General features: G+C 37.1%; 1 protein-coding gene across 6 annotated transcripts in view; it reads left to right on the top strand.

The window, feature by feature from the left end:
- LOC145980126 (piezo-type mechanosensitive ion channel component-like) overlaps positions 1 to 27,840 on the top strand; it is a 224,241-nt gene that overhangs the window by 74,869 nt on the left and 121,532 nt on the right. For all 6 annotated transcript variants that reach the window (XR_014440830.1, XM_083113141.1, XM_083113139.1 and 3 more), the window contains exons 13-22: positions 2,698 to 2,846; positions 9,529 to 9,672; positions 10,487 to 10,584; positions 12,028 to 12,164; positions 13,241 to 13,417; positions 14,240 to 14,336; positions 15,132 to 15,322; positions 19,015 to 19,216; positions 24,466 to 24,561; positions 26,979 to 27,132. Coding sequence is in view for 5 of the 6 variants with exons in the window: in XM_083113141.1 (XP_082969267.1) it covers positions 2,698 to 2,846; positions 9,529 to 9,672; positions 10,487 to 10,584; positions 12,028 to 12,164; positions 13,241 to 13,417; positions 14,240 to 14,336; positions 15,132 to 15,322; positions 19,015 to 19,216; positions 24,466 to 24,561; positions 26,979 to 27,132 (1,445 nt within the window). In the remaining variant the exon portion in view is untranslated. The remainder of the gene's footprint in view (positions 1 to 2,697; positions 2,847 to 9,528; positions 9,673 to 10,486; positions 10,585 to 12,027; positions 12,165 to 13,240; positions 13,418 to 14,239; positions 14,337 to 15,131; positions 15,323 to 19,014; positions 19,217 to 24,465; positions 24,562 to 26,978; positions 27,133 to 27,840) is intronic.

Here is a 27,840-nt window from a genome sequence, read left to right on the forward strand (position 1 = left end):
GAGTGCCAGTTTGTTACTGATTTTGTCAAATAAATTTATAATACAGGGTGTTTCAGTGAAAACGCCGTGATTTCGAAGTACAACAACATTTTTTAATGATACCCATTGTAAGATAAATTTACATGGTCTGATAAATCAAGGACTAAAGTTTAATGTAAGACATGTTCAAAGTGTCCACCTTGACGATTGTACACTTCCCTGACCCTGATGCACATGTTATCAAATACCTTACCAAGGGTTACGTGACTAATTGCTGCAGTACACTGCTCAATGTTTGCCCTCAATTCATTTAAAGATCGGGGTTTAAGCTTGAATACCTCCTGCTTGAGGTAACCCCATAAAAAAAAGTCACAATGGTTAATGTCTGGGCTGCATTGAGGCCACTGCAATCCTGTTCCATAAAACAATGGATAGCGATTGGAGATCACACGATTGGGGAATTTTGTTGATCAGTTTTATTGAACTGATCAACATAACGCCATATGGACTTGGTGGATGGTGCCCATGCACACTGATTCTCCAGTCGTAATCGTCGTTGGACACCAACAAGGGAGCGTGATTCAATGAACCAAGTCACCAATGAGATCTTCTGCTGCAACGACAGTCTATGGTCCACCATTATTATGCTGGACTATACAACCTGAAACAAACGAAACAAAACAGTGTAAAACATTGGAAAACAAAATTTATACATTGTTTTTTGTGTATCCATTTATGTTTTTTACTATACTATTCTTAAAATAAATTTTGTAGCCGCTAGGAATCATGGCTTTTTGGGTGAAACACCCTGTACTATGAAGTGTCTTTTTTAATGCAAAACCCAACGGAGCCATACATTAAGGAGATGATTGAAATACATATGTTCTTCATGAAATGTTCATATTTTTATATCAGATTGATAGTATATTGGAATTGGTACGTTTTTATATTGGTACTTTATCAGTATCAGTGTAAATTTCATGGAGTTGTGGTGGTAGTCAGTAGGGTATCTGACTGCCATGCAGAAGACCCAGGTTCAATTCCTATAATAATAATAATAACAACAACCCGTGGCGTAACAGCTCTTGAGGGCTAGTGTCTACCTATAGACTGACTGCCGGCCTCACTCACAGTAGAGATGGAAGAACATCCAACCAGTTACGGGGTGACGTGTGGTCAACACGACAAACCCCCCAGTCATTGTTATAGGTTTTCTATGACCGGGCTCATTCGTAGCTCCCCAATTTCCTCACCACCGGTCCCATACACAGGCTGAAATCTCAAGAAAATAGTTACAAGATTCCCACGGGACACTTGAACCTGCGTGCATCCCATAGTCGGAGCCCAAAGCATGATTCCTTAGACTGCATGGCCACAGCGTGGGACTGGTTCAATTTCTAGGGTTGGTCATTTCAGATGGGAATTTTTGCAACAAAGTTCCTGCATGGAGCTGCTCTGGGGTTCACTGAACTCCAATACCTGGAGAGTAAATGTGACCAGAGCATGTTGCAATATTAGGGCTGTAACTTTACCTTTTTTAATATAAATTTAATATTGATCACAGGGATTAACTTTTACAAAATCCTAAGCGATTGAGATGAAATGCCAATACCAATAGTCAATATTCTACCAGTCCAAAATTAAATGCAAACATTCTTTGAAGACCTCCAAATGTAAGCACGTGACTGCAACAGTTTTTGTCTTAGAAGAAGAAATGGAGAATTTGGAAAATTACTTTATAAAACCAGTTTACTCGAATTATACTTATATACATAAACACAGGAGCAAAATGGTAGAATTGTGCTCTCAAATACAGGTCATTTACAGAAATTTTTTATTGGGAAAAATTATTGGTAATTTTATCAATATAGAGGTGCATTGATATGCTTACATTGTGTGAAACTGATGGAATACAGATTAATCTTTTCCATACCTAGCATTTGATGTATGGTGTTATTGCTAGAACGAAAAGTATAATTCTGTATAGGTGTGGCTTTTAGTCCATTAGTGTAGAAATACTTATCTGTGTAATGTCCTTCATTCAGGTCGAATGTGATTGAAGAATTACTAAGATTATTGTGACTTTATATTAAGTAGAGTTAGTTTTGTAGTTTCTTTTTCAGTATTCAGAATCTTGAAATGTTGATACTGGAATCAGGGTGGGGGATTTCCTGACCCCATCCTGACATCCAGGATCCCAAACACTTAGGAATTTCTAATGGTCTTGTATTAAATGTGCTTATTTTTTTTAATGACCGTTTTCATTCCAGAAAGTGTAGAAAGTCGGGAAGAAATACTTATAGATTTCAAAATTTCGAATGTGGGAAAATCATGAACATAGAGATTTTTATTTTTATTTTCCTTCCTCATACATTCGCAACCGAAAGATTTCCATCCCACATCCCTCTACTTTTCTACGAAGGAAAAATAGCTGCTGTAACTGCACTGGGGTCATATTTTGCAAGTCATTCAAACTTGCTTCTACTTTTTTAACCACTGACTTAGACTGTACAGTGTTCCTGGATTTTACATTTACCCCCATTATACATTAATTCTACATAGTACCAACATGGCAAAATGTTATGAAATTTTCCTCGATTTTACATTTTCATGCATTTTAAGTTTTTTTTACAGTTTGATACCCAGAAAAATGTAAAATGTGTATATACACATTGGCATCTTTGAATATGTTTTTTATTTTACTATTTCTTTTTTCAGTTGTCTTACAATGCTTGGAGGCTGATAATGTATGGATTTTGGCTTACAGTAATAATATACTCAATGATGATATTAATATTCATATATACTTATCAATTTGACTATTTTGATGTGTACTGGGAGAAGTACTTTCATGTTCCGAGGGATATGTAAGTAAAATTCACTTTATATACTAACACTCTCTCCCTCTGTCTCATATGTATGTATATGAATATAATTTGATTTTTGCAAGAATAATAATATGATTTCCAACTCTCTTTCCTTATTGCTAGAGCCACATATTTATGGTGAATAAAATATCAAGATTTAGGTACAAAAACTGGGCATATTTTAGGGATCGTAAGCGGTATATTAAATGGCATTTCAGTGTTAAAATGGTGAATATAACCAAAATTTGATATAAAAACTATATTTATTACACAAAATTAACATTTCACTTCCAATAGCACATGTATGTAGTTATCAGAATATTAAGTTTATTCCTGTGTAAAGGAAACCATTTTTGCTTCTCAAATATTTATAGCAGATTTATTCAATTTTCCATGAATTGCATAACTTGCAGGATAATTCAGACCTCGGAAGGTGTCGGGTCTGTAAATAAATTTCATTTTTAAGAGTTTATTTTGCATCATTTTGTGACAAAACGTGGTAGCAAAAAGCACCTCACACCTTTCAAAAGCATGAAACATTATCGTTACAGCTTCTTATTTAACATTTTGTGTTTTCATCAAAAACTAAACATGCATGCCCCTACTTATTGTAGTAGATATACAATGTGCCAAAGATTCAACTTAAGAAGCCATGTAAAAAGTAATATTTTAATCCGAATCACCGCGTGCCTCCACCAGGAATCGAACGTGGGATCCCTTGATTACAATGTGACAGCACTAACACTATGCCATCCCATATAAAATATTAATTACTCTAATATAAAATTACAATAGAGCTGAACCATTGACAATGTGTCAGTATTGGAAGCTATTGGTTGCATTTTATTTACCAACACCGGTCAATATTTTTCCCGCTTTTTGGATTTTCATGGGGTCCACAGAAATGCAACACTTTCAAGGAATCTAATTACCCTGGATATTATGCAAAATTAAAAGTTTATATTTATTCTGCACCAATATTGTGTGAAAAAACTGTATTTTGTGATTGCATAACAGTAGTCATTTTTGAGTATTTTGAAACAGAACTCTGGTAAAACTCACCTACTGTTAATCAATATTTTGAACAACTTTTAATTATTATAACAGCCAATCCCCATGGTGGAGTGGCCTCCTCGATGGCACAGTGGTATCATCGTCGCCTAGTAATCAAAGGGTCACAGGTTCGATTCCCGGTAGAGGCACATATAGTGGTTCAGATCCCACTTTAAACTGTAGGTCCAGTCCAGATTAGCCTTACTGTGCATAAGGTGGACTTAAATCACCAAATCAATCAATCAATCAAGACTGTGGCAGAGTGGTTAGCACATTGCGCTACGACGCCAGGGGTCCTAGGTTTGAATCCCTTCCTGGGCATGGATGTTTGTTAGTGTCCATTCATCAATTTCATCATGTCATCATTCATCATCTTCGCAAATTAGCCAAAAGTGGCACAAGATACGAAGTAAAATAAATTGTAATATAATTAAGCCTTGTTTCCATATTTAAAAACACTAAGTTGCTGACCAAGGCAGTTTATTAAGATCAAAAAACACTTAACAGGTAACGTTTCGACCCTGTATCAGGGTCTTCCTCAGACGAAGAACTAAACTAAAATGATGAAATATACTACACACAGAAAGATTACATACACATAGCAGGGTCACTAACCACACAACAACAAATCAAGTTGACAGTCCTTATCTAGGATGATTTCTCCAAAGGAATTAAACATATCACCTCCTGACAGTTGTTGACTAATGGGTCTACTACATTGACAGGTGATTGACAGGTCAAGATTAGCAAGAGTCTAGAACCACCTGCTTACCACTCCCCCACCCCTCCTGCCTTTTTGGTTATGGATGAATACCTCCTCCTCTTGTCTTCTTCTTTTCTCTTCTTTCTTCCTTGTTCATACCTCTTTTTTCTTCATTCCTTTTCTTCATTCGTTCAACTTTCTCTAACACACTCTTCCATTCCTTGTTTATCCTGAGTCCTCCATTCCAATTTATGATGTCTTCTCCTTTCTTTTCTATTTCTATGGCCTCCTTCCATTTTCTCACTAGTTCTCTCTTCTCTTTTCCTATTTGCCTAGCCGAATCCCATTCAACTTCATGTCCTGTTTCTCTAGTGTGTTTGAATATGGCATTCCTGTCTCTCTTCAATCTCACATCATCCATATGTTGCTTTAACCTGTCTTTAAGTCTCTTCTTCGTTTCTCCTATATATACACTTTCACATCCTCTGCACTTCACCTCGTAGATAACCCCTTCCTCTTCTTCCTCTCTCTTTTCTTCCTTCTTCTTGCTGGCTATACTTAAAATAGTGCATCTTCCCTTCCTGTAAGTTCTTATACCCACTTTCCTCAACAATTTGCATATCTTCTCTGTGGCATCGCCCATACTTCTTATACCAAACCATCTCTCTTCTTTTTCATCTCAATATCCAAGAAATGTAATGTTCCTTCCTGTTCCGTTTCGAGCTCAAGGAATTTCCCTGCTTTCTCATCTTCTACATCTTTAACAAGCTTACTTAGCTGCCTTTTCGTTCCCTTCCATATCCTAAAAAACAATCATCCACATATCTACAAAACAGACTTAACTTATCTCCTCCTTTCACTATCACTTCCTTCTCCCATTCATTCATAACTGGCGGAATTAGAGATGAAAAAGAAGAGAGGAATGGGGATTGTGGCTTCATGGTATCAAAAGAAGTGTTCGGCAGGAGTGTTCTGCCACAAAAGAAGTGATGTGGGTGATGGAACTAAACGTAATTTTATAAGGAACATGGAAGATCGAATAAAGAAGATATGCACAGAGAAACGGGAAGAAGAAACCAAGATTAATAGCCTGTGGGGACAACTAGAAGAGAATGGCTATGAAAAGAAAGACAGACACAACATCAACAGAAGAAGGAAAGAGATAAAAGAGAGAGGACTGGAAGAGAAGGAAGAAAAAGAAAAAGAGAGATGGTTTGGTGTAAGAAGTATGGGCGATGCCACAGAGAAGATATGCAAATTGCTGAGGAAAGTGGGTATAAGAACTTACAGGAAGGGAGGATGCACTATTTTAAGTATAGCCAGCAAGAAGAAGGAAGAAAAGAGAGAGGAAGAAGAGGAAGGGGTTATCTACGAGGTGAAGTGCAGAGGATGTGAAAGTGTATATATAGGAGAAACGAAGAAGAGACTTAAAGACAGGTTAAAGCAACATATGGATGATGTGAGATTGAAGAGAGACAGGAATGCCATATTCAAACACACTAGAGAAACAGGACATGAAGTTGAATGGGATTCGGCTAGGCAAATAGGAAAAGAGAAGAGAGAACTAGTGAGAAAATGGAAGGAGGCCAAAGAAATAGAAAAGAAAGGAGAAGACATCATGAATTGGAATGGAGGACTCAAGATAAACAAGGAATGGAAGAGTGTGTTAGAGAAAGTTGAAAGGATTAAGAAAAGGAATGAAGAAAAAAGAAGTATGAAGAAGGAAGAAAGAAGAGAAAAGAAGAAGACAAGAGGAGGAGGTATTCATCCATAACCAAAAAGGCAGGAGGGGTGGGGGAGTGGTAAGCAGGTGGTTCTAGACTCTTGCTAATCTTGACCTGCCAATCACCTGTCAGTGTAGTAGACCCATTAGTCAACAACTGTCAGGAGGTGATATGTTTAATTCCTTTGGAGAAATCATCCTAGATAAGGACTGTCAACTTGATTTGTTGTTGTGTGGCTAGTGACCCTGCTATGTGTATGTAATCTTTCTGTGTGTAGTATATTTCATCATTTTAGTTTCTTCGCCTGAGGAAGACCCTGATACAGGGTCGAAACGTTACCTGTTAAGTGTTTTTATCTTAATAAACTGCCTTGGTCAGCAACTTAGTGTTTTTATGTAAAATAAAGCAAATCGCTACAAATTATTGCAACTTTCATGCATCAGTAAGGATAACAATGGCATCAATATTTGTTCAAAGTGGTATCGGCTTAGCCCTGATTTCAAATGTACCATGACTTTTCATTTCATTCTCTGCCTTAATATATATATATTGCATATACAGCAAATAAGGACTACCACACCTACAACACCAAGGGAAAGAATGACTTACATATGGAATTACACAATACCACATTCTACCAAAAAGGGGTAACATATTATGCTATATGCTTATTTAATATGCTACCAAATGCATTCAAAAACATAAAGTCATTGCCAGTATACAAGTTACATCTAAAAAGATTCCTAAAGGTACATTGTTTTACACAGTGCAAGAGTAGAGTGCCACACACGTAAATTTGCCGTTGCGTAGAAACGAATTTTCGTTTCGTCTCCCTCTCTCTTAGCATCATGTGTTCTACCCTGCTCGAAAACCTTCGCTATTGTTGCCACATTGTCATTCCATTCCTGGACACACTCGCGCAAACATCATTGAAAACAATTGAATAGCGCTCCAGCTCGCGGTTCCCCCCGTTCGGTAAGGACGCTAATGTGGCAATATAGCACGGCGTAGTGCTTGCTTCTTTTATGCAGTGCATGTTCATTGGCTAGCTAGTAACTAGTGTTGCCAACTGTAATAATGAAGCACTATTTCTGTCACGGAAGGGGAAAAGGCAGGTAAAGTGGCGGTGAGTTTTGTTGGATTGGAAGCACCATATTTTTATTTTATACTAAGTATTTGACCGGTTTGATGTTGTGTGCGTGTATTGCGTGTGTGTATGTAAAAGTGTGTGTTTGCTAATGAACGTTAAATTCCATAATGCCTCCAGTTCTGTCGAAGTTGAAATCAAAAACCTTGCATAGCCAAGCTCGGGAAATTCTAAGCAACGTGCACGAGTTCATGAAGGAGGAAGCCAGTCATGGTGTTAGCATCCCAATAAAGCATTTTGGCAAGAGAGCAGCGAACAGCAGCAACAAATTGTTCATATTTCATAATTTTGGAATTATTCAAAATAAATAAATTATGTGGCTCCAACATCATTTTAACTCTGGCTCCGGCACGTGTTCTTGTAGAAATTGCATAGAGGAGGTTGTCATTTTTGCTGCTTAATGTGATACATATTGTTTTCTGTGTTAAAATTGCCATGCTTTGATGGGTGACCAAGTTCATAGCAGGGCCGGCGGAAGGGGAGGGCGAACCGTCCCATCGCCCAGAGCGGCAAAATTTGAAGAGAAGAAAAAAAATAAGCCTATTGAAAACTGTGATCGAGCGAGATATTCTTTTGCGCTGAATAGTATTGAAATAGCATAAGAAGTCTCATTATTTATTTTATATTTTGATGTTTTAGTTAGGAATATATTGATTTTCAATTTTCCGTTGCTGCGTAATGACCGGGGGGGGGGGGGGGTCGAAATAGAGCGGCATCTGCCGCCACCTCCCAGTGAGGCAAAATGACTAGCGCCTGCCCTGGTTCATAACAAAAGAAAAAGCCGCGCAGCTTATCGTCTAGTGGCAGTATATGTACTTGTTATTGTTGTGGAAGCCGGCATCCTTTGTAAATGTACAACAAAGGCAACCGACTGTCGCCGATCTCAGAGAGGAAATAATAATACTGCTTCAGGAGGAGTGTTATGGTGCAATTGTAGCGGTTTAACACGTTGGCATGTTATTATCTGCCGTTGCAGTTCCATACCAGTGTATACGGGTTTTGGGAGTGAAAAGTTAGAACGCCACCAGTGCATTAATGCAATGAAAAATAATATATATATTTTTTTATTTTGTTTGAAATCACTCAAATAAGGAATCGTATGAAGAAGTCTTCTTTGCAGCATTTTTGGTAATTTTACTTATGTGTTAGTTCATATTTTGCAAATTTTTAGTCCATATGTATGTAGCTACATACAAAGCCACTTGTTAGTACATATTAATCCTAGTCCTGGTATAATGCATGACGTTTAAAACTCAACGTTAGATAGACCTGAATTCTCTAATTTTATTGTTGTACGTAATAGCTGTGCATCGGCGCACTGCAGCGATTTTTCTATCTGCTCCATTAGCAACACTGCTTCTTTAGTTGTTTCGCGCATCGCACGGCAGAATTATCTGCGCTGGACTCTACATTGACACTGTAAGTGGCAGGAATAACAACAATAATGTAACAAAGTAGAACTGTCCTATCATTAGTTTTTTTTTATTTTTCCTTTGCTGTTTGATTCCATTTATCTAGTTGTAAGTATATAGACTATTTAATGCTCAATATATGTTTGTGTGTGTCTATATATATATATACACAGTGTGTACATAATGTCATAGCAGATGAAGCGAACATTGAATAGAGAAAAGAATATTTGTGTCAAGAAAATAACATTGAGCATGCATTTTTTCTCTTTTATTTATACGATATCTTGTATCTCATACTATCTATTGTATTTTTTATTATATTATGCCTATAATTTTATAGATGTATTCTAAATGTACATGTACAATATGACAATTCCAAACTTTTGTAAAGTTGAATGGATGCTAATAAATCAATCAATCAAATCAATCAATTACTGAATATAACCAGTTAACTGCAAAAAAAAAAAATGCTTTGGAAAAGCATTAGACTTAGAGCCAGCCGTATGAGTTATTATTTTATATTCATTTATTTCCCCGTGAATTACATATTATTTATTGAAATATTGAATCTGATCCAACAAATGCTAAATAAGTCAAATCACCTGACAGTTGAATTAATGGAACCTGCATGTTCTCTTTTCAGACAAGGAGAGATTGGACTGCAAGTTTTTGACACAGAGGCTCTCTTCACTCATCTTCTAGTCCCTGCATCATTTGTTGTACTGACCGTCTTGCATTTGCAGCACTTTCACAAACCATTTCTGGTGCTTTATGATATGAAGAGCATGTAAGTAATGTTTTCTGTAATCCTAGGTGTATCCTTTGGGCAGAGTTGTTAACACAGTGCACTTCGACGCCAAGGGTCCAGGGTTCGAATCCTGGCCAGGGCATGGATGTTTGTGAGAGTCTCGTCATCAATTTCATTGTATCATCACTCATCCTCATCTTCGCAATTAGCCATAGCTGGCACAAAAGCGAAGAAAAATAAACCAAATCAATATTTTAAGTACTAGTTATCAAAACTCAAGTTCTTGCAGATTGTTACTGTAGTCACATTCACAATGGCATTAATTGAAACTATACTTTGTCTTTTAGCAACTAAACCTGTTTATTAATTCAACATTTGACAAATGTCACACATGTCTTTTTCAAGAGTTATGTAAAGAATTGTGTCAAGGTATTGAATCTTAAAAAGTTTCACTCACCAAATGAAAAAAATGTAGTTTTAATTAATTAATAATTAGTATTTAATTGTTTTACTAGCGGTTATGAAAGGTTTTAGCTTGTCTCACTATCTTTGTCAAGTATGAGTTACGTAAAAAATTCTGTCGAAGCATTGAATAATAAGAAGGATCAGTCACTACATGGAAAGAGTGTGGTTTTAATTAATAACTAAACCAGTAATTAATTGTTTTTATTATGAAATATTTAAGGTTTCCTCACTATCTTTGTCATGCTTGGGTTTAATGGCAGTTGTATCAATGTAGTTTAATTTATAACTACTATTTGTAAGTAGCATGTTGCAAACAGATTAATACAATTTATTTCCAGAATAACACTTAAAAGATTGCAGCTAATTATTTATTCTCCTTGGTTATCAGGTCCTCCTCTCGTTCTGCTATAGAATTAAATAGGAAACCATATGAAGCTGAACATAGGAAAGTAGTATTTGAGGAAATGAAGGAAGAATCAAATGAAGGTAAAAAAATGAATACAGTGCAATCACAATTTTTACCTTTACTTTCCCAAATTTTACATTTTCCTGCATTGAACACCCTGTATGTAGTTGTGGCCATTATAATCTCACATGCTGTAATACACGAGCAGTGTGGGGCTTAACCGCACAGTTGGTTGCTGCTCTGTTGCGTGGGAAGGTTTATGTCTGGCAGCAACAGATTGCTTCTTTCGTCACTTTAAACTTTAGGTTCAGTCCCGATTAGTCTTACTGTGCATAAAGTGGCCTTAAAACACCAACTCAAACTCAAGATTGCTTGGCGTCATCGCCTTGTAATCAAGGGGTCCTGGGTTCGATACCCGGTGGAGGCACATAGTGGTTCGGATCCCACTTTAAACTGTAGGTCCAGTCCTGATTAGCCTTTCTGTGCATAAAGAGGACTTAAAACAACAAATCAATCAAGATTGCTTGATGATCACTGTTACCAATTTGTCTTTGTAAAGCAAGATCTGGTCCTTTTGCCATTCTACTTAGTATGTAAAATTGCTAAATCCTTTCATTACCTGATGACACAGGTGTTTATTACATCCAGAATATTTCTCTGTATGACAAATATTAGCGGCTCACAAAACACATGCTTTGCCATATGCATAATATTATCTGCCAATCCGTGCACACAAAGATAACTGTGTTAGGGTGGTTGCCATGACAACCGTGATGTCACTGCTTGGGCAACAATTTTAACATTTCATGACTGCAGAGCTATGTTCTGACAAAGCAACTTACTTCACTTGCCTTGTTGAACTGAGTGTGTATTGTTACATGTGTCTTTTCCTTTCGTGCAGTTTTAAGAGAAATATGAATCTGGTTTATGATTTATTGTGTGTTTTGTTAGAAACCCCATTTTCTCATTGGAAGGACGAAGATAAGGATGTTTTACATTTCTTCCTACTAGCCCTTCAGCTAACTTCAAAGCCACCAGTCATCACTGATCAGCAATAATCTAACTGTGCTTGCACTGTACAGCGCACCAGTAATGTGTATAATACATGTTTTTCATACTGAAATACTTTTTAACACATGTTTTACATATGTTCATCCAGAATTCATTCATATGCACATGCTCTGTACATTTTTCTCTCAGTCTTTGTTCATACTTTTCAACTTTCTATTTTACAGTTTAAAACAGTGGGCTAATTTTTAGCATTTTACAGTGCTTGTCTGAAATTTGACTGTAATATACTTGATTTTGTCAGTAGGAAACATGACACCATCAAATGTAAAAGTGTACAGACAATTTATCCAGCACTTTATTTGTTTACTATACACTCAATGACAATGCAATTGTAGTGACTTGTATCTACTTATTAATTTTATCCACATTTATGACTAGTTCTAGATTGTGTGGCATTACATTTTATTGTTAACTGTATATCATCAATGGATAATAAATATATTTTTTTTAAGAGCAAGAAGAGGAAAAAGAAATTGCTTTTCATGTAAAATCATTATTAGCTGCCTTCAAGGAATTGTGTTGGTGCTGTTTGGAACTGCATATAATGAAGCTTATTGCTTTATCTGCAATATTGTTAGCAGTATATGATGTAAGTCTTCGAGTTAGCATGTTCTTTATCTTTGTAATAATAACCAGTGGTGTGCCCAGGATAATTTAAACTGTGGTGGGGATTATGTATACTTTTTTAGTAGTCAACCCTCATTTTGCCATGTTTTCCTGCCTTTGACATTTTTTCTTTAGGAATACTGGGCAAGGGGGGGGGGGTGGAGGTATGACCCCTTCCCCTTGGGCATGTCACTGAATATAACTTTACTTTTTGGAAGTAGTGATTTAATAGTAACATTGTTGTGAAGTGAGATGTGTGGTCATTTGAATATAACATTCCACTTTGGCTTCATACACTTAAAACATAATTTTTATAACAGTGATCTTCCATTAAACTACCCAATGCTGTAATGAGAAATATATCATCTTCCACATATATGAACCATAAAATAAACAAAACAGTGAGCATTTTATTTTAATTTCCTGGAGTATTTTGGAGCTGGAATGAATAATATATTGCTTCCCATTAGAAATTAAAATATAATACATATTGTGGGCTAGTTTAATGATAATTTAAACTGAAACATCTAATGAATAGAAATTAATTTTAATATCTCCTTATTTCATTCTTTAACTTTGAGATAAGTATATGTTCGATTTTGTTGTATTTGTTGCAGTTGACTGTTAACTGTTTCAGATTGATTTATGGCTTAATTTTATAAATAAATATAAAGAACTGTTCCACAAAATGAATAAATTACTGATTGGTAGGTTGTATTTTTTCTCTAGTTATGGGACAAATAAGGCACTACTTTATTGATACTGGACACTATAACCATAAATTGCCATATTTCCCCCAGTCTGATATTTCTGTAAAAAGCCTGTTGAGTGGTGTTGTTTTATGTATATAAAGATGATATCCAAGTTAATTTTCATCAAGCTTTCAAGGTATTTCCTTGTGTGGTTCCATCTGTTTTATTATGCTTAGCTATTTCATAACAAATCTTAGTTGAAGAATTTTCCTATAGAAGGTGCCTAGCTACTAATTCCATTTCATTGAATAAACTAGTTGGTAGATTTTTCTTTCTTTCAACTGTTTTTTTTATCGTCTGTTTGCAGGTGTGTGCTGTACACTTCATTTTCGTGCTGCTTGTGGTGTTGGCACAGATGTTCGGAAATAGATTTCAGTTCATATCCTGCTTTATTTGTTCATTGTACGCATCAGTGTTGCTTCTTGCAAAACAAATTTACCAGATTCGGTACATTAGTAATTTATCAGAAGAGGCAAATTGTACAGTTAAGTACCATTTTGTTTGTTTTGTAGTTCATAATTTTCGTGAAAGGTAGTTTGGAACAGATGTAAAATGTAAATGTGAAGTATAAATTATGCTAAATTTTCCAGTGTTTATTTGTATATTCTTCCGTATTTTTTTGTGTACTTCTTGGTCGTTCTGACAAATAAATATAACTAATTTATGTACATGTCCCGCACTGTGGCTGTACAGTCTAAAGTGCAAGCTTTGGGCTCCAGCTACAAGATGTGTGCAGGTTCGAGTCTCCTAGGGAAAGCGTAACAACTTTTCCTGAGATTTTGGCCTGTGTATCGGACCAATGGCCACCCACCATCATGAGGAAATTGGGGAGCTAGGAATCAGTAGCATAATTCAGTCATGGGAACCTACAGCAACGTCTGGGAGTTCGGCATGCTGACCACACGTTACTCCATAACGCCATGGTTGGATGATTTTCCACCTCTGATGGGAGTGAGGCCAGCAGTCAGTATAGAGGAACCACAAGCAAAGAACCTGTGCAGACCCGCGACTCCTGTGCACCGTACTCCTGTGAGGAGGGGAGGGGAGAGTGGACCATGCTTCCTTATGGCCCAAGCTGAACGGAAGAAAAGAAAGCTGCACGGGGACTTTCCTTGCGGTCGCTCTATAGGTAGGCATTGGCCCTCACAAGCTGTTAACACCATGTGTTCTAATGTATGTACATAGAACAGTTAATTTTTGTTAAAATGTGGGGTGGTACTGGATTTGTTTATTGTATTTTATATTTACGTATTGTATTTTTCATTTGAAATTTTGATTTAAAAATATATTATTTTTCTTTTATTAGAACAAAACCGAATTTGGAAACACCTCAGCAAGTAATGCAGAATGGTTAGGATTTAGAAAATCTTCAGATATTCAGTTTTTGTTGAAAGGGTACATAGGTAAGTTCAAATTTGAAGTGGCCAAACTAAGTTAATAGTTTATAGTTTGTGATGGTGATATTATACCGAAATGTTATGAAAAAACTGTTGGCTAAAAATGTTTCTAAATTCATTTTATACTTGCATAGGCTAATCAGAACTGGACAGACAGTTGAAAGTGGGATTCGGCCACTATGCAGTGTGTCTAGTGAGAATTGAGTTTCTAATTATAATCTAATTTAATATAATTCATCTTATGTAATAGATTGTACCTCTCAACCTGAGACACCTTTATTACAAGACGTAAATTATTGACGTTGGTGGCATTCAATTTGTATTCATGTCCAGATATTATTGGAATGATTAAATCAAGATGTCTTACGTGGGCAGGCCATGTGGCACGAATGGGAGAGGAAAGAACAGTTTACAGGATTCTTGTTGGGAAACCTAATGGTAAGAGACCTGTAAGAAGACCAAGACAAAGATGGAGGGATAATGTTGAGATGGACTTAAAGGAAATTGGTAGGGATGGAAAAGAGCATGTAGATCTTGCTCAGATAGGGACAGATGGAAGGCCTGTGTTACTGCAGCCATGAACCTTCGGGTTCAAGAAGGCTAGAGAGTTAGTTAGTTATTGGTATTCAATGTGCTTTACTAGTTCAAATTAAATCCTAATAATGGACCAATGCATTTATAATTCAACCTCTTGAAGATGGAAAGAAATCCATAAAACTTACTATGCTGTTTTAAGGTTTTCAAGGAACTTCCCCATCAGTAAAAAATTCTAATTCTATTGTTCCAATCTTTTCCATTCAGGTTTTATTGCCATAATGACTGTTCAGGCCATAGTAACTGTTCGCCAGAAACATTGCAGGTTAGCTAAAGGTCTGCCTCTAACTCCTCCACCTGTTTTATTCCCAAAGATTCACAGGAAGGACGCTGATAAAAATATTCTGAACTGCATAAAATTCATTATTAATTATGGCTTCTACAAATTTGGAGTTGAGGTACATTTTTATTTACAAATAAAAATCGAATTTTCTCTTATAATTACCATATTTGCCAGCCTATAATATGCACCTTTTTCCTTTAAAAATCTATATATATATAAAAATGGATGTGTGGGTGTGTGTAATATGTTTGTTCCGGCATAACTCTCGAACGCCTGGAGCAATTTCAACCAAACTTGGTGCATGTATCACTTGCAATCTGGAAATAATATTTTTGGGGTAAGACACCCCTGGCACCCATAGGGGTGGGGTGGGAAGGTGTGACATGTAAAAATAATTGAGATCGACCGATATTAAATTCTGCACAGACAGACATCCGTGACTCTATGCAATCCCGCACAATGATAGTGTTTCTCGGGTTGTCTAACATTCAGGCTGTGTTGAAAATGGAATCTATAGTTTTTGTGACACTCCCAATATGGTTCAACATCATGTTCATCACCTATCCACATGGGGGTGAGAGGGGGTGAAAAATAAAATTCCACAAATTACCTAGATTAGTGTCGAATCCATGGTTTTCTGAGTCGCTAAGCTAATTGGTGACATTCACAATCACATTTAAAATTAGTTACATTACACTGTAGTTAGAATTCATTATTTTCCTGTCTAATACAAGATTGGGATAAATAAATACCTGGGCAATGCCAGGTAATCAGCTGGTACATTTATAAAACAGGGCGAATCTTATACTATGATACTCCGTTTTTGATTACCTCCATTTATGGAAATTTTCTCTGTACTGAGTTAGTCGATTTCTTTCTTGCTTCCCTGCAGTGTGTAATGAAGAAGATTAAAATGTATTCTTCCCAGTTAGGTAAGTTATTTGTTGAAAGTAGACTTACATCTTACTTTCTATTTTGAAATGCTGTAAATTAATTATAAATTCAGTGATATAGATTTTTCTTAAAATAAATGTGTACAAAAAAGGGGTTAATCTTATATTCTGGCAAATACGATAATTTATATTGAAATGTGTCAATAATTAATCAAGAGAAGTAGGTTGTAGGGCTAGATCAATGCATTTTGAACCAAACTGAACATTGCAGAATTGTGGCTGGTTGTGAAATGCTGTTTTATATTTCTTTGTTACATGTTGGAGAGGATTTACAGATGCCAATTTAATATACAGGGTGAGCACAACATCAGTCCCTGGTTTTGAAAGGGTATAACTTTAATACCAAAAGTAATATTCTGTGGAAATGTTCACACTAGTTGCAAAAACTCATTAAGTTTTTGGTGGTGTTCATTGGAATTACAATCACTCGATGTGTGTGCCACCTGTTACGCGGGAAACATCGAGACGGTAATCCAGCTCCAACCACACCGTCTCAAGAATATCCGGTGTGATGAAGTTGACAGCTGCACTGATGCGTTCCTGAAGATCGTTCAGGGTTGTGGGTAGTGGAGGTATGTACATAGACCTGGTCCTTCACGAACCCCGAAAGAAAAAAGTCACAAACTGTCATGTTCGGTGATCATGGGGGCCACTTGCATAGATTTTGATCTTTTGGTCCAGCTCGTCCTATCCATCGGTGTGGGAGGTTGTCGTTCAGAAAGGTGCGTACAGATTGATGCCAGTGTGGGGGCGCTCCATCTTGTAGAATGTAGTCACCTCTCTCTGCAGCAAGTTGAGGAATTAACCAGTCAATTAGCATTGTTAAGAACCTTTCATCTGTGATTGTTGGCTCCTCAAAGAAAAATGGACCGTTCACTTGACACACTGACACTGCACAAAAAACATTCACCTTGGGTTAGTCACGTTCCACATCAAGAGTGGCATGCGGAAGCTTTCTTCTCCAGATCCTAACATTATGCCTGTTCACTTTTCCACTCAAGTGGAAGGTTGCCTCGTCACTAAAAATACTCTTTTTCAGAAAGGTGTCCTCGTCCTCCATTAAAGTGTAGATAGTCTCGCAAAACTCACGTTGCTTTACCTTGTCTTGTGGATATAACATTTGGACCAATTGCAGCCGATATGGGTGAAACCGCAAACGCTTCAGTAAAATCTTCCTTATGGTTGTTTGTGGCGCATGCTAGCTTCACGTGTTGATTTCCTCGGGCTGCGTACAAAGGCTTCTCGCACACACTTCACAATTTCCTCAGAGACGGACGGTCAGCCAGAATGTTCTTTTCTTTGATCACAAATGCACCCTTTCTCCACAAATGTTTTATGCCACTTCAAAATGGATTTGTGTGTTGGTGGATCTACATCAAAATTCCGTTTAAATGCATCCTGCACTCTCCCAACACTGCTTGTTTTGGCAATTTGTAACATGCACCAACTTCTTTGCTGCGGGGTGAACGTCATTTTCGATGTCACTGCCCTCTATAGCTGCCGAAGTCACAACTAGCTATTCTGAAGAGAAAGATATGAAAATATTTTGAGTTAACTGAGCTTTGGATATCAATTTTATTAATATATTCAAGTAACTATTAATTTTATGACATCTTGAAATCAGGGAGTGTTTTTATGCTCACGCTGTATTTAAAAAGAAAATTGACATGCTTATCTGAAGGGAATATTCAATTTTCAATTTTCAGAAATGGAAACAGTCTTTTACTGTAAAATATGTATTTCATTTGGGAGAACGATGTTTGTGATGTTTTGTGTTTATATTTTAAATGTCCTGGATTAAACCTAGCCCCCCTCCCTCTCCGTCTCTCTATGATGGCTTTCTTAATACCATATTTCTTCAAATGTAAGGTACATTTTTTTTTTGGAAGGGAGGTGTTGAAAATTTAGGTACACCTTGGATTCAATGTCATCTTGGATCCGAGTATATATTACAAATATACCATGCCACTAGTGTATAATATGAAGAAGTATTTGCTAGTTTCAATAATTAAGTATTTTCCTCAATATTTTACCAAAATACTGGTATTGATAACAAACATCCTTAATGAAATTTTCTTATGGTAGTATTGTTGATGCCAAATGTAACAATAATGTAACAACTATGTAAATGTAATACTATACAGAATTGTTCTAATAAAGTGCTAGTTTTGCCAGTATGTACATATGTGCATAAATTGGAAGTATTTTTTCCCCAGGGTGTCTGCGAGTCAAGAAAGTCAAAAATATGTAAAGAAATCAACAAGTAGGTGAAGAAGTAAATAAAAAGTCAAGAAATTATACTTGTGGCCAAACATTTTTGCTACTACAATGGCTGATTGATTGATTTAGTATATTTTACTTGACTTATCTGCTCCTTCGGCTAATCGCGAGATGAGGATGAATGATGATAAGATCAGATGAATAAAGGGACAATAACAAATAGGAATGACAACACAAGCTCCACATTTCTTAATTGCTAGTTTCCAACTTTATCTAAGTAGGGCTCGTATAAATAAAGGTTAAGAAAAGGAAAAAGAGGTCAAGAAAAATTTTAAAAAGTCACGGAAAGTCAAGAATTTTGGATTTGTTATTTTGGTAGACACCCTGTTTCCTCAATAGCTAAAGCAATAATTAAGGTCCACCTTACATTCAATATCATCTTGAATTCGAAGAAATATGTTAAGTGGAACCAAATTTATGACAACAATGGCTGCCACATGCTTCTAACCTAATAATGCTAACTAAGAAATAGCAATTAATGTTCCAGTTTCTATTAAAGTAGTGTCTATTGAAATATTTTGCCACTTTTGCTGTATGGTAACACAACTCTAATTCTGAGTTTTTCCTATCACAGATAAGTTTTATGACAACTGTAGCTGTAATTGCAAATAGATTGGATATCTATTCTGTCTTTTATGCACTCTGGCTTTGTATCTTGCATAATAGATCTCGAAAATCTTTATCCAAAATGTGGATATTTTATGTGATGTTCATAGCCATTGTTATATTGATGCAGTATGTTATTTGTGTTGGATTTCCTCCATTGTGGTGCATCGGTAAGTAATGAGAACATTATAATCATTATTATTATTTTGATATAATCATATACAAATGAAGTACTTATAAATGTTAAGATGTTAATTTGATTGATGCTTTTGCATTGTGCATGACAACTGCTGCAAATAGTTTCATTATTTTAAATATGATAACTTTGATATAATTATAGTCATTTTATGCTGTGAACAAAATATGTGTCATGATTTCTTGCTATATACTGCAATTATTAATATTATTTTCATATTAAGCTACTTCAGTTATTACGGATGGGACAGATTAAATGGTACTCTATCGGTATGAGCCGAATTAGACATATTGGTGTATCGGTTTATCGGTAACATTACTGACAATTTTACCGATCAGATATATCTCTAAATATCATATAATTAGTGCAATATTTTGCCATTTTGTTACAATTTTTATGGATAAAAACACAAAATATCCATTCCTTACTTTTTTAAAAAGCAAATATCTAATAATGCAGCTCCTTTTGCATTGCAGTCATCTGATAACGTACATTTTTAATGAGGTTAATGGACTGACCATTCAGGTTCTTCAAGGACCATTTGGATTTTTTTTTGTTAGATTGGTAGAATATTGGTTATTGGTATTGGTAAATTTTATATCGGCACTTCATCCGTATAGGCCAAAATTTCATATTGGTCCATCCCTAGTATATATACACACCTAGAACGAGTGGTGGAAATTAAATGAAACAGCACCTGCTGACATGTTATGTGACTGGATTCCAATGTTTGCAAAATGAGATCAAATGGACACCAGAGTGTGCACTACAGATGTACTGTTGATCCCATGTCAGTAGGATCTGGCACCCCCTCAGGTCTTGATACATGTGCCAATTTGATTTGGAAAGGAGTCGTAAAGCCTTATTATCTCCTCCCAAGGCAAGTCGGCTCACAGCCGTTTTAACTGGCCCTCGATATCCTGCAAATCAGCACTGGGTTGGAGTTGACGTCCAAGCTGATCCCTTACATGTTCTATCGGGGACAGATCAAGGGATCTTGCTGGCCACGGGTGTACCTCAGCAGCAGCAGGATGCAGGCAGTCCATAGACACATGTACCGTGTGCGGACGAGTGTTGCTGTTGTGCTGAAAGAGTGTACCAGGATGCTGTCTCAAGAGGCGTAACACATGAGGATGCAGGATGTCCGTGATGTAGCACTGTGCCATCAGAATCCCCAGAACCACTACCAGAGATGATCTGAAGTCATACCCAATGGCTCCCCACAACATGATGGCAGGGGCAATGCCGGTGGGCCTCTCCACAACATTGGCAGTATGTGTTCTCTCCCCTCGGTGCCCCCATACTCGCACACGGTGGTCATCCGTGGTAATACAGAACTGAAATTCATTGTTGAACATGATGAAATGCCACTCTTCACTGTCGTCAGCAGTCCATGCCTCCTGGTTATGGCAATACTTCAAATGCAGCCGTTTGTGTTCTGGTGTTAACGCCAGCCTCTGGTAAACTTGTAGTCTGGCTGCTGGCAGTCTTCGACCAATGGTTCGGGATGACACAGGGTGTTGTAGAGAGTCCTGTATGTGTGTCCGGATAGCAGACACAGATGTGATGGGGTTGCAAGATGCTTGGCGCACAATTATGTAATCCTCCCTTGGTGTGGCCAGTCTTGGTCGACTAGAACCTTCAACGTGTCTGTAGGTGCCCTCACGTATTCATTGGTGCCAACATCTTGCTACCATGGGCGAAGTTTGAGCTTTTGCTTTGGGGGGGGGGGGGCAGACTCTGGGAGAATCATATGATATTATAAACTAGGGGATATTAAATAACCCTCAGGTATTGAATATCCCCTAGTTTATAAGGGGTCCGGAGGCCTTCCCCTGAAGAAAGAAAAAAAGAAACAACCTTAAAAACACTGCGTTTTAGACCTTTTCAATTTGAAAATGTTAAATTTCCTTGCTTAAGTAAACAAATATTAATTTGTATATTGTTTGTCAGTTTTAAAAGAAGCAAAACATTACGGTTATTGCATTTTGCATTTCATTATTTTTTTATTGATACAATACTCGTATTACTTTAAAGAAGTTATGGTACAATAGTAAGCTTCAGAAATTTTAAAAAGAATTAAATTGAAAAGTTCTTTTGATGCCTCAGCAGTAACTGTTGACTCAACACAAAGTCATTTTACATTTTTCTTCCTTCAAATTGTACACATCAGTCAAATCGTCTAAGACCCGCTATTGCGGCTCAATTACCGCACATTGCCATCAAGCCAAACGTCAAGAATTGCAACAAATCATAACAAAAATGTAGTAACTGAACTTAATTATGTGGTATTTTTTTAGTATTTTTTAAGTTGGGGGGCAGGCCCCCCTGCCCCTCCAGAACTCCACCTATGCTTGCCACTATGACATCTGAATATCCGAGATGCCTGTCAGTTGCATGATTCGACCAATATGGCCCCTTTTGGACTCCGTGAAGTGCTGGTAACTATGTCTGATGTGTCTACGAGGCATTCTCTGTGTTGGATCACCTTCTCTCACGGTGCTGACTGACTGTCTGATGCTCCACACATGCCTTATGAATGCTATCAGGCCTGATAACACTATCACACTGTAGCACAACTAATGCACTCTGGTGGCCATTCTAGACATTACAAATCATTGCAGCTCTAATCATTTACATACATATCGAAGGTACACACGTGTATGAAATAGTGTTCAAATTGGACCCTTCCTTTTGGGTGCTTAACTTTTTTTTTCAATGAGTGTATATAATATATGTATGTATGTATATATGTATATGTATAGTGGATATAAGGAAGGATGGCCAGAAGGGCTAAATAAAAAGGAAATAAGGAAACACTCACCAGACACTAGAGAAAGTCAAATTTTCGTGGCCGCGAGCCACATCATCAGTGGTAAATGGAGAGGTGGAAAAGGAAGTTAGAGACCTGCAACATTGCAAGGTCTGGATTGGAAACGTAGAAGTATGGGAAAAAACACTGTTCTGTCACCAGGCTCATCGCAAATTATAAGTGGTGGGGTGAAGTGGGGGCAGGGAGTGGGAAAGGGAGGGTTGGGATTGGGAAAAAAAATACTCTCAAAACTGACAATCGGGGGTCACTTTAAAGGGTGGGTTGTATTTACCACTCTTTTTTTTTTTTTTCAAATTCTTCACTGCTTTTATTTCAAATGTTGATGCTCTCAAAATTTCAGAAGGGTCTGTAGCCCCATCAGCTCCCCTCCATACCTCTAGTACCTTTATATTCATAATAGAAGTGGAACTCACAAATTGGAAATATTTTTGATAACATCATAACTAGGCACATTGGTGTATCACTTTACTGACACATCTATAAATAACCTGTTATTTAGTGCAAAATTCCACCGTTTTCCTATTATTAAAGTCTTAAATGTACAATTCATTTTCTGCAGTTTTGTAAAGTTAATTTCTGAATATGCAGTTTCTTTTCCAAATTAAAACCCACTGCAGTTACCTGATTACTTATGTTAATAAGGGAAGTTGATGAACCATTCATGTCTGTCAAGATACATTTGTAATTTTCAGTGGCGTAGCATGGACATTTCGGGTGGGAACGCCAAGTCCGAAGGAAGGGTCGGTCCTTTCTTGCTTAATAATTTACTTATGGTATTAGTCGCCACAGGTATTGTTTATTTGCCTGAAGTCAGCTGGGTTTTCAATAAAACATCATCCATGCATGTTTTAGCTAGAAAATTAGATGCCTCACTATGCCACAAATGTTTTGAACTCTGGTGTTTTATACCTTTCTGCATGACGCAAGTCATTAAAAACCTACTTGAATCACAAGCGCCTCTGCACAACAGTAGGCGTAATTGTTGTGGAGGATCCAACTACTGATTGATTTGGTTTATTTTACTTCGCTTTTCTACCACTTTTGGTTAATTGCGAATATGAATATGAGTGATGATGATATTGATGAAAGGACACTGACAAAGAACACCCGTGCTCACACCGGGATTCGAACCAGGGACCTCTGTCGTCTTGGCGCACTGTGCAAAGCACCCTGACACGGAGGTGGGTGGATGATCCAAATATCGTACACTCTACTGACGTAACAGTGCCAATTAGTAACTCAGACCACGGTTTATTACATCTTGAGAATGCTGATAAACATTTTAAAATAATTTTGTACAGGGACAATTCAATGTTAAGAGTTTTCAAATGAAGGTAAACATTTCCATTGACATAATATTAAGCAGTTAGATAATAACAAAAAAATAATAACAATAAAAGAAAATTGTAGTTTGGCGGGTTAAGTGGTAGAGCAGCCACAGGCTGAATTTCTACCACGAGGACTTCACCAACTTATTTGACAAAAACTGTGTTGATCTTTTAGTTTCTAATGCACATCGCTGTTCGTGCGATAAATTATATAATGCAGTGATCATTAAGAAGCGGTATATTTGAGATTGGTAAAGTTACGTCAGTCAATATTGCATATTGTAGCATCACATAACATGAATTGCATGAGCGCGAAGAACCAGGTAGGAATTCTACCGCTGTCGTCTGCTTCAGAAAACAGGAAGGGTCACATGAACCAATCACGGTAGACCTCTGCTGCAGCTCCGTACGCTGGTGTACAAGAGGGGCATTTACGCACGTGCTGTAGACATCGAAGCTTTCCCTCCAGAAAGGTAGCAAGGAATATAGAGTCTTGTATGTCGAACCTGCTCGGCGTCCGGCCAGGAAAGACATTGAGAAAAGATGCTAGAACGAGTGTTGAGAGTGGAGCGTTGCAAGCGGATCGCGAAAAATAGCTATTATAATGCCATGAAGGTCAAACATATATGGAATTAGTCAAGTTTTACTTTATATTCACAGCATTTACGCATTTTTGAAATTTTAAATCTGGGAACGCCGGGCGTACGGGCGTACTATAACGCTATAACGATCAGTAGAATATTGGTAATCAGGATCAGTGAATGTTATGTCAGTACTGTTTGACAAAAAAATCACATTGGTCCATTTCTAATTCATAACAGTAATATAAAAGGTGGCAGAATTTTGGCCAAAATCAGTAGAGTACTGGTTAATCTGTCCAATCCCTAGTACCTATTAATAGGTTCCTGATTAAAAGCATCATGGCAATAGAAAATCATTTCCATCTTCATGTAGTACCAGTGTTCACAATGCTGCAACATAAATACTTAGTTTATACCTGCATATTTTGATTGTTGGGCTATATTTAAAATGAGAAAGTAACGTTTTCACAATATTCCCTAGAATTTTCTTGGTACAAGGAAGAAATCCTGAAGAGGATTCGAGTATGGATATATCTTCCAGATTACAGCAATCCACCAATGTCTCACAAATTAATTGGTGAGTGTCGTTTAGATATAAAATAATTATTTTTCTTTTTTTACGTTGCATAGCAATAGTATCTACTAGAGTGCTACAATGATCATTTTTCGCTCGAGCAGCAAATAGTTCGCAGGGGCAACACTGGATGGCACACAGGATTGATAGTTCTTCCGCTCGAGCGAAAAACTACCAAGGACAGAAATACACTCGGAACTCTCGAGCCCTATTAGTAGACAAAAAGGTAAAAAAAAAAAAAAAGGTAAAGTGTTCCCCTGTGCATAGCACCACGCCATGAAGGCGTATAGGGGGTGTGGGGGTAACGCCCCACACTTTCTTGATCCGGTCGTGAGTGGGGGTGACGTGATCAGCATCACGCCCCTGACCGCCTTTACCCCCCCCAGGGTTTCCCCCAGGTACCCATGTTGTTCGACGCTGGGTGGGTGCCGGGGCCGCTTCCACCGTTAGAAAAGTTCCCGGATTTGAACCGGCCGGGGATCGAACCCGGGACCTTTAGCATGGTAGTCAGACGCGTTACCGACTGAGCCACCGCGGCCACTTCTATTAGTAGACATATTTCCATAATTTGTCTATGGTAGTGGGTCCTCATATATGGATCATGAAGTAAAAGATGAAGTGAAATTGAGAAATAAGTGAGCATAGTCATCATCTCCATGTTAAAATGCAGTTTTGTAGATCTTACCAAGAAATGTGAAAATCAAATGGGCTGAAACTACCGAGGCTGACATTTTACGTTTCTGCTATTATTGTCACATTGAAATGATGTTCATTTGAATGTTATAACTGCATTTATTATTTCGCAGAATATGATTATCCTTTTTGGTAGGCGAACAATGATTCTTGCACTGTGATACGATATTTGTAATTGCTTAGGCAGGTCTGTCAGCATGTGTATCCATTTTACGTTTCGGTCTGTAGATATTGCATACTTTCATATGTGCTGTATTTGAGTGTTACATAATATACGAGATTATTATTTAGAATTGTAATTGCATAGAGTGGTTTCCTTCCATGTATGGGTTTTAGGTTAACAGTGCTGCTTTTTAGGCTCTGAAATACAGGACGTTGTCAATCATTCCACTACAAGTGCAGTACATTCGAGCATAACACGCTCGGGCGTGGAAGATTCAAACAAGTTTGAGCATGCGAAAGTGGTCCGATGCAGTACTCTAGTGTCTACTATCTGAAAAACATTGAGATCCAGAATTACCACAGGCTATTGCCATCATTATGGTATGGTAAGTACTTTATTTAACCTCTAGCAGATGGGAGCCTATCCCACATGATACCCTCTCAGGATGGTAACTTTTCAAGCATGTACTTTTCAAACTTTTACAAAAAAAAAAAAAAGCTCGAGAACAAGTTCTTGTACAGAGATGATATCGGGTTTTTTTTTTTTTAGAATGATGGGGCTTTTAGCAGAGCTGAAATTCAAGCATTGTACCTCCTAATAATAAAGTTAGAGGAAGAAGAAAATTGAAATTTTATACAGAAAATTGTATTTGGCACACCCTTGTGGTCACCTTAATAAACGAAAGTGAACAAAAAAATGTATTATGTAGCAGTGGAACATTCTTACAACTATGTAAAGTTGTAAAATAGGCTGATAGTTCTTGGGAAAAAAATAACAATGTGTAAAAAAAGCAGTGTTCCCAGCTTATGGAAAAGTTTCTATGGACACTGTATGGACCAAATTTGCGGGGAAGCACGGCAAAAAACCCTTCTTTGAGGAGATGTAATGTCCATCCCCAAATTTGGAAAGAAATGGGAAATATGCAACATTTTAGAAAACCGTAATTTTCAAGTAATTTTGAAAATTGGACGTTTCCTGCTAGATCTCAAATTGTTGCATATTTTGAACAAGTTCATTTGTTTTCATTATTGCATGTAATAGTAAAATACATCAACAAAAAGCAGTGGTTGAAGAGTAACAACACCATTTTATAAGAACTATCCCATAATACTCAAGGAAAACAAAGAAATTTGTTCAAATTGCACCTTTTAATACAGATTGTGTTTTTTTTTTGCAATTTCAGTATGTCATACCTTCATATGTACATATATAAATAAACAAAGAAGACAGAATTGAATAGCCTCCTGAATGGCACAGTGGTAGCGTCGTCGCCTGGTAATCAAGGAATCCCGGCTTCGATACAGATTGGAGGCACACAGTGGTTCAGATCCCACTTTAAACTGTAGGTCTAGTCCCGATTAGCCTTACTGTGCATTAAGTGGGCTTAAAACAACAAATCAATCAATCAATTAAAACACCAAATCAATCAATCAAGACAGAACGGAATTATTATCTGTAATTTTTGAGAAATGACATGTTCATTGTTGCCACGTGGTGGTGGTTTCATAGCCATCTTTTAATGATTAGATGTATTTACACATTGTATTCTTGTTTTCTATTGTAGGCGACTTCATCCTTTACATGATTACCTGTCGACAACTAGTTGTGTTTAGTATTGAGAAGAATGAATCTCACCCTGGTGGGAGAAATGTTTCAGCTTCTATGGATGCTGACGACTGGAGTAACAATCCTACGCCGGACTACCTTTCTGAAATCAGGTGATAGCAAAAAATTAACTTTCATCATTGCAAGAAATTTAGGAATGGAACGTATTAATCTGTACTTATTGGTAGCAACCGATGGAGGCATCCCAAGTAACCAAAAATGGTTGGTCCATTAGAACCACAGCCAAAATTACCATTTCCCAACAGTATGTTCTTGTGTTTGTCCAACCATTTTTACAGGGGTGCTACGCATCTGGAAAACCTGAAAAACATGGAAATGTCAGAGAATTTTGCAGATCGTCTGGAATTTACGTGCATTTTGGAGTCTACAAGGGAAAAAGTTGCAAAATGAACAAGCAGTTCCCTTCCACTTCTGGATTCGGTTCCACTTCCAAAAAAGATTCAGTTTAGAAACTTGTTTCTTTCATTCTTGTGATTCTCATTCTTATGCAAAATTATGGTTCCTTCGAATTTCTGTAATAAATCACTTTTATAATACTAGATATTAGAAAGAATATCAAAGTAAAACTTGCAGTCCAGATATCTGATTGATAACTAAAGTACATTGAGGATATGATCGTAATTATCAGAAAAGTTGGTAAAGATGAGGTTATCGTCTATTATTTTATAGATCTTAGTCTTGTTGACATTTCTTATAGAATTCCTATATGCAACAAAAATTTCTCCAGATGCTGTGTACTTATAAATCTAAGCAAACAAAGCAGCATTTTCTACGACACTATAAATCTGCCCGAAAATGAA

This window comes from Lepisma saccharinum, chromosome 27 (genome assembly GCF_977018435.1).
Source record: "Lepisma saccharinum chromosome 27, izLepSacc3.1, whole genome shotgun sequence".
Lineage (NCBI taxonomy): Eukaryota > Metazoa > Arthropoda > Insecta > Zygentoma > Lepismatidae > Lepisma > Lepisma saccharinum.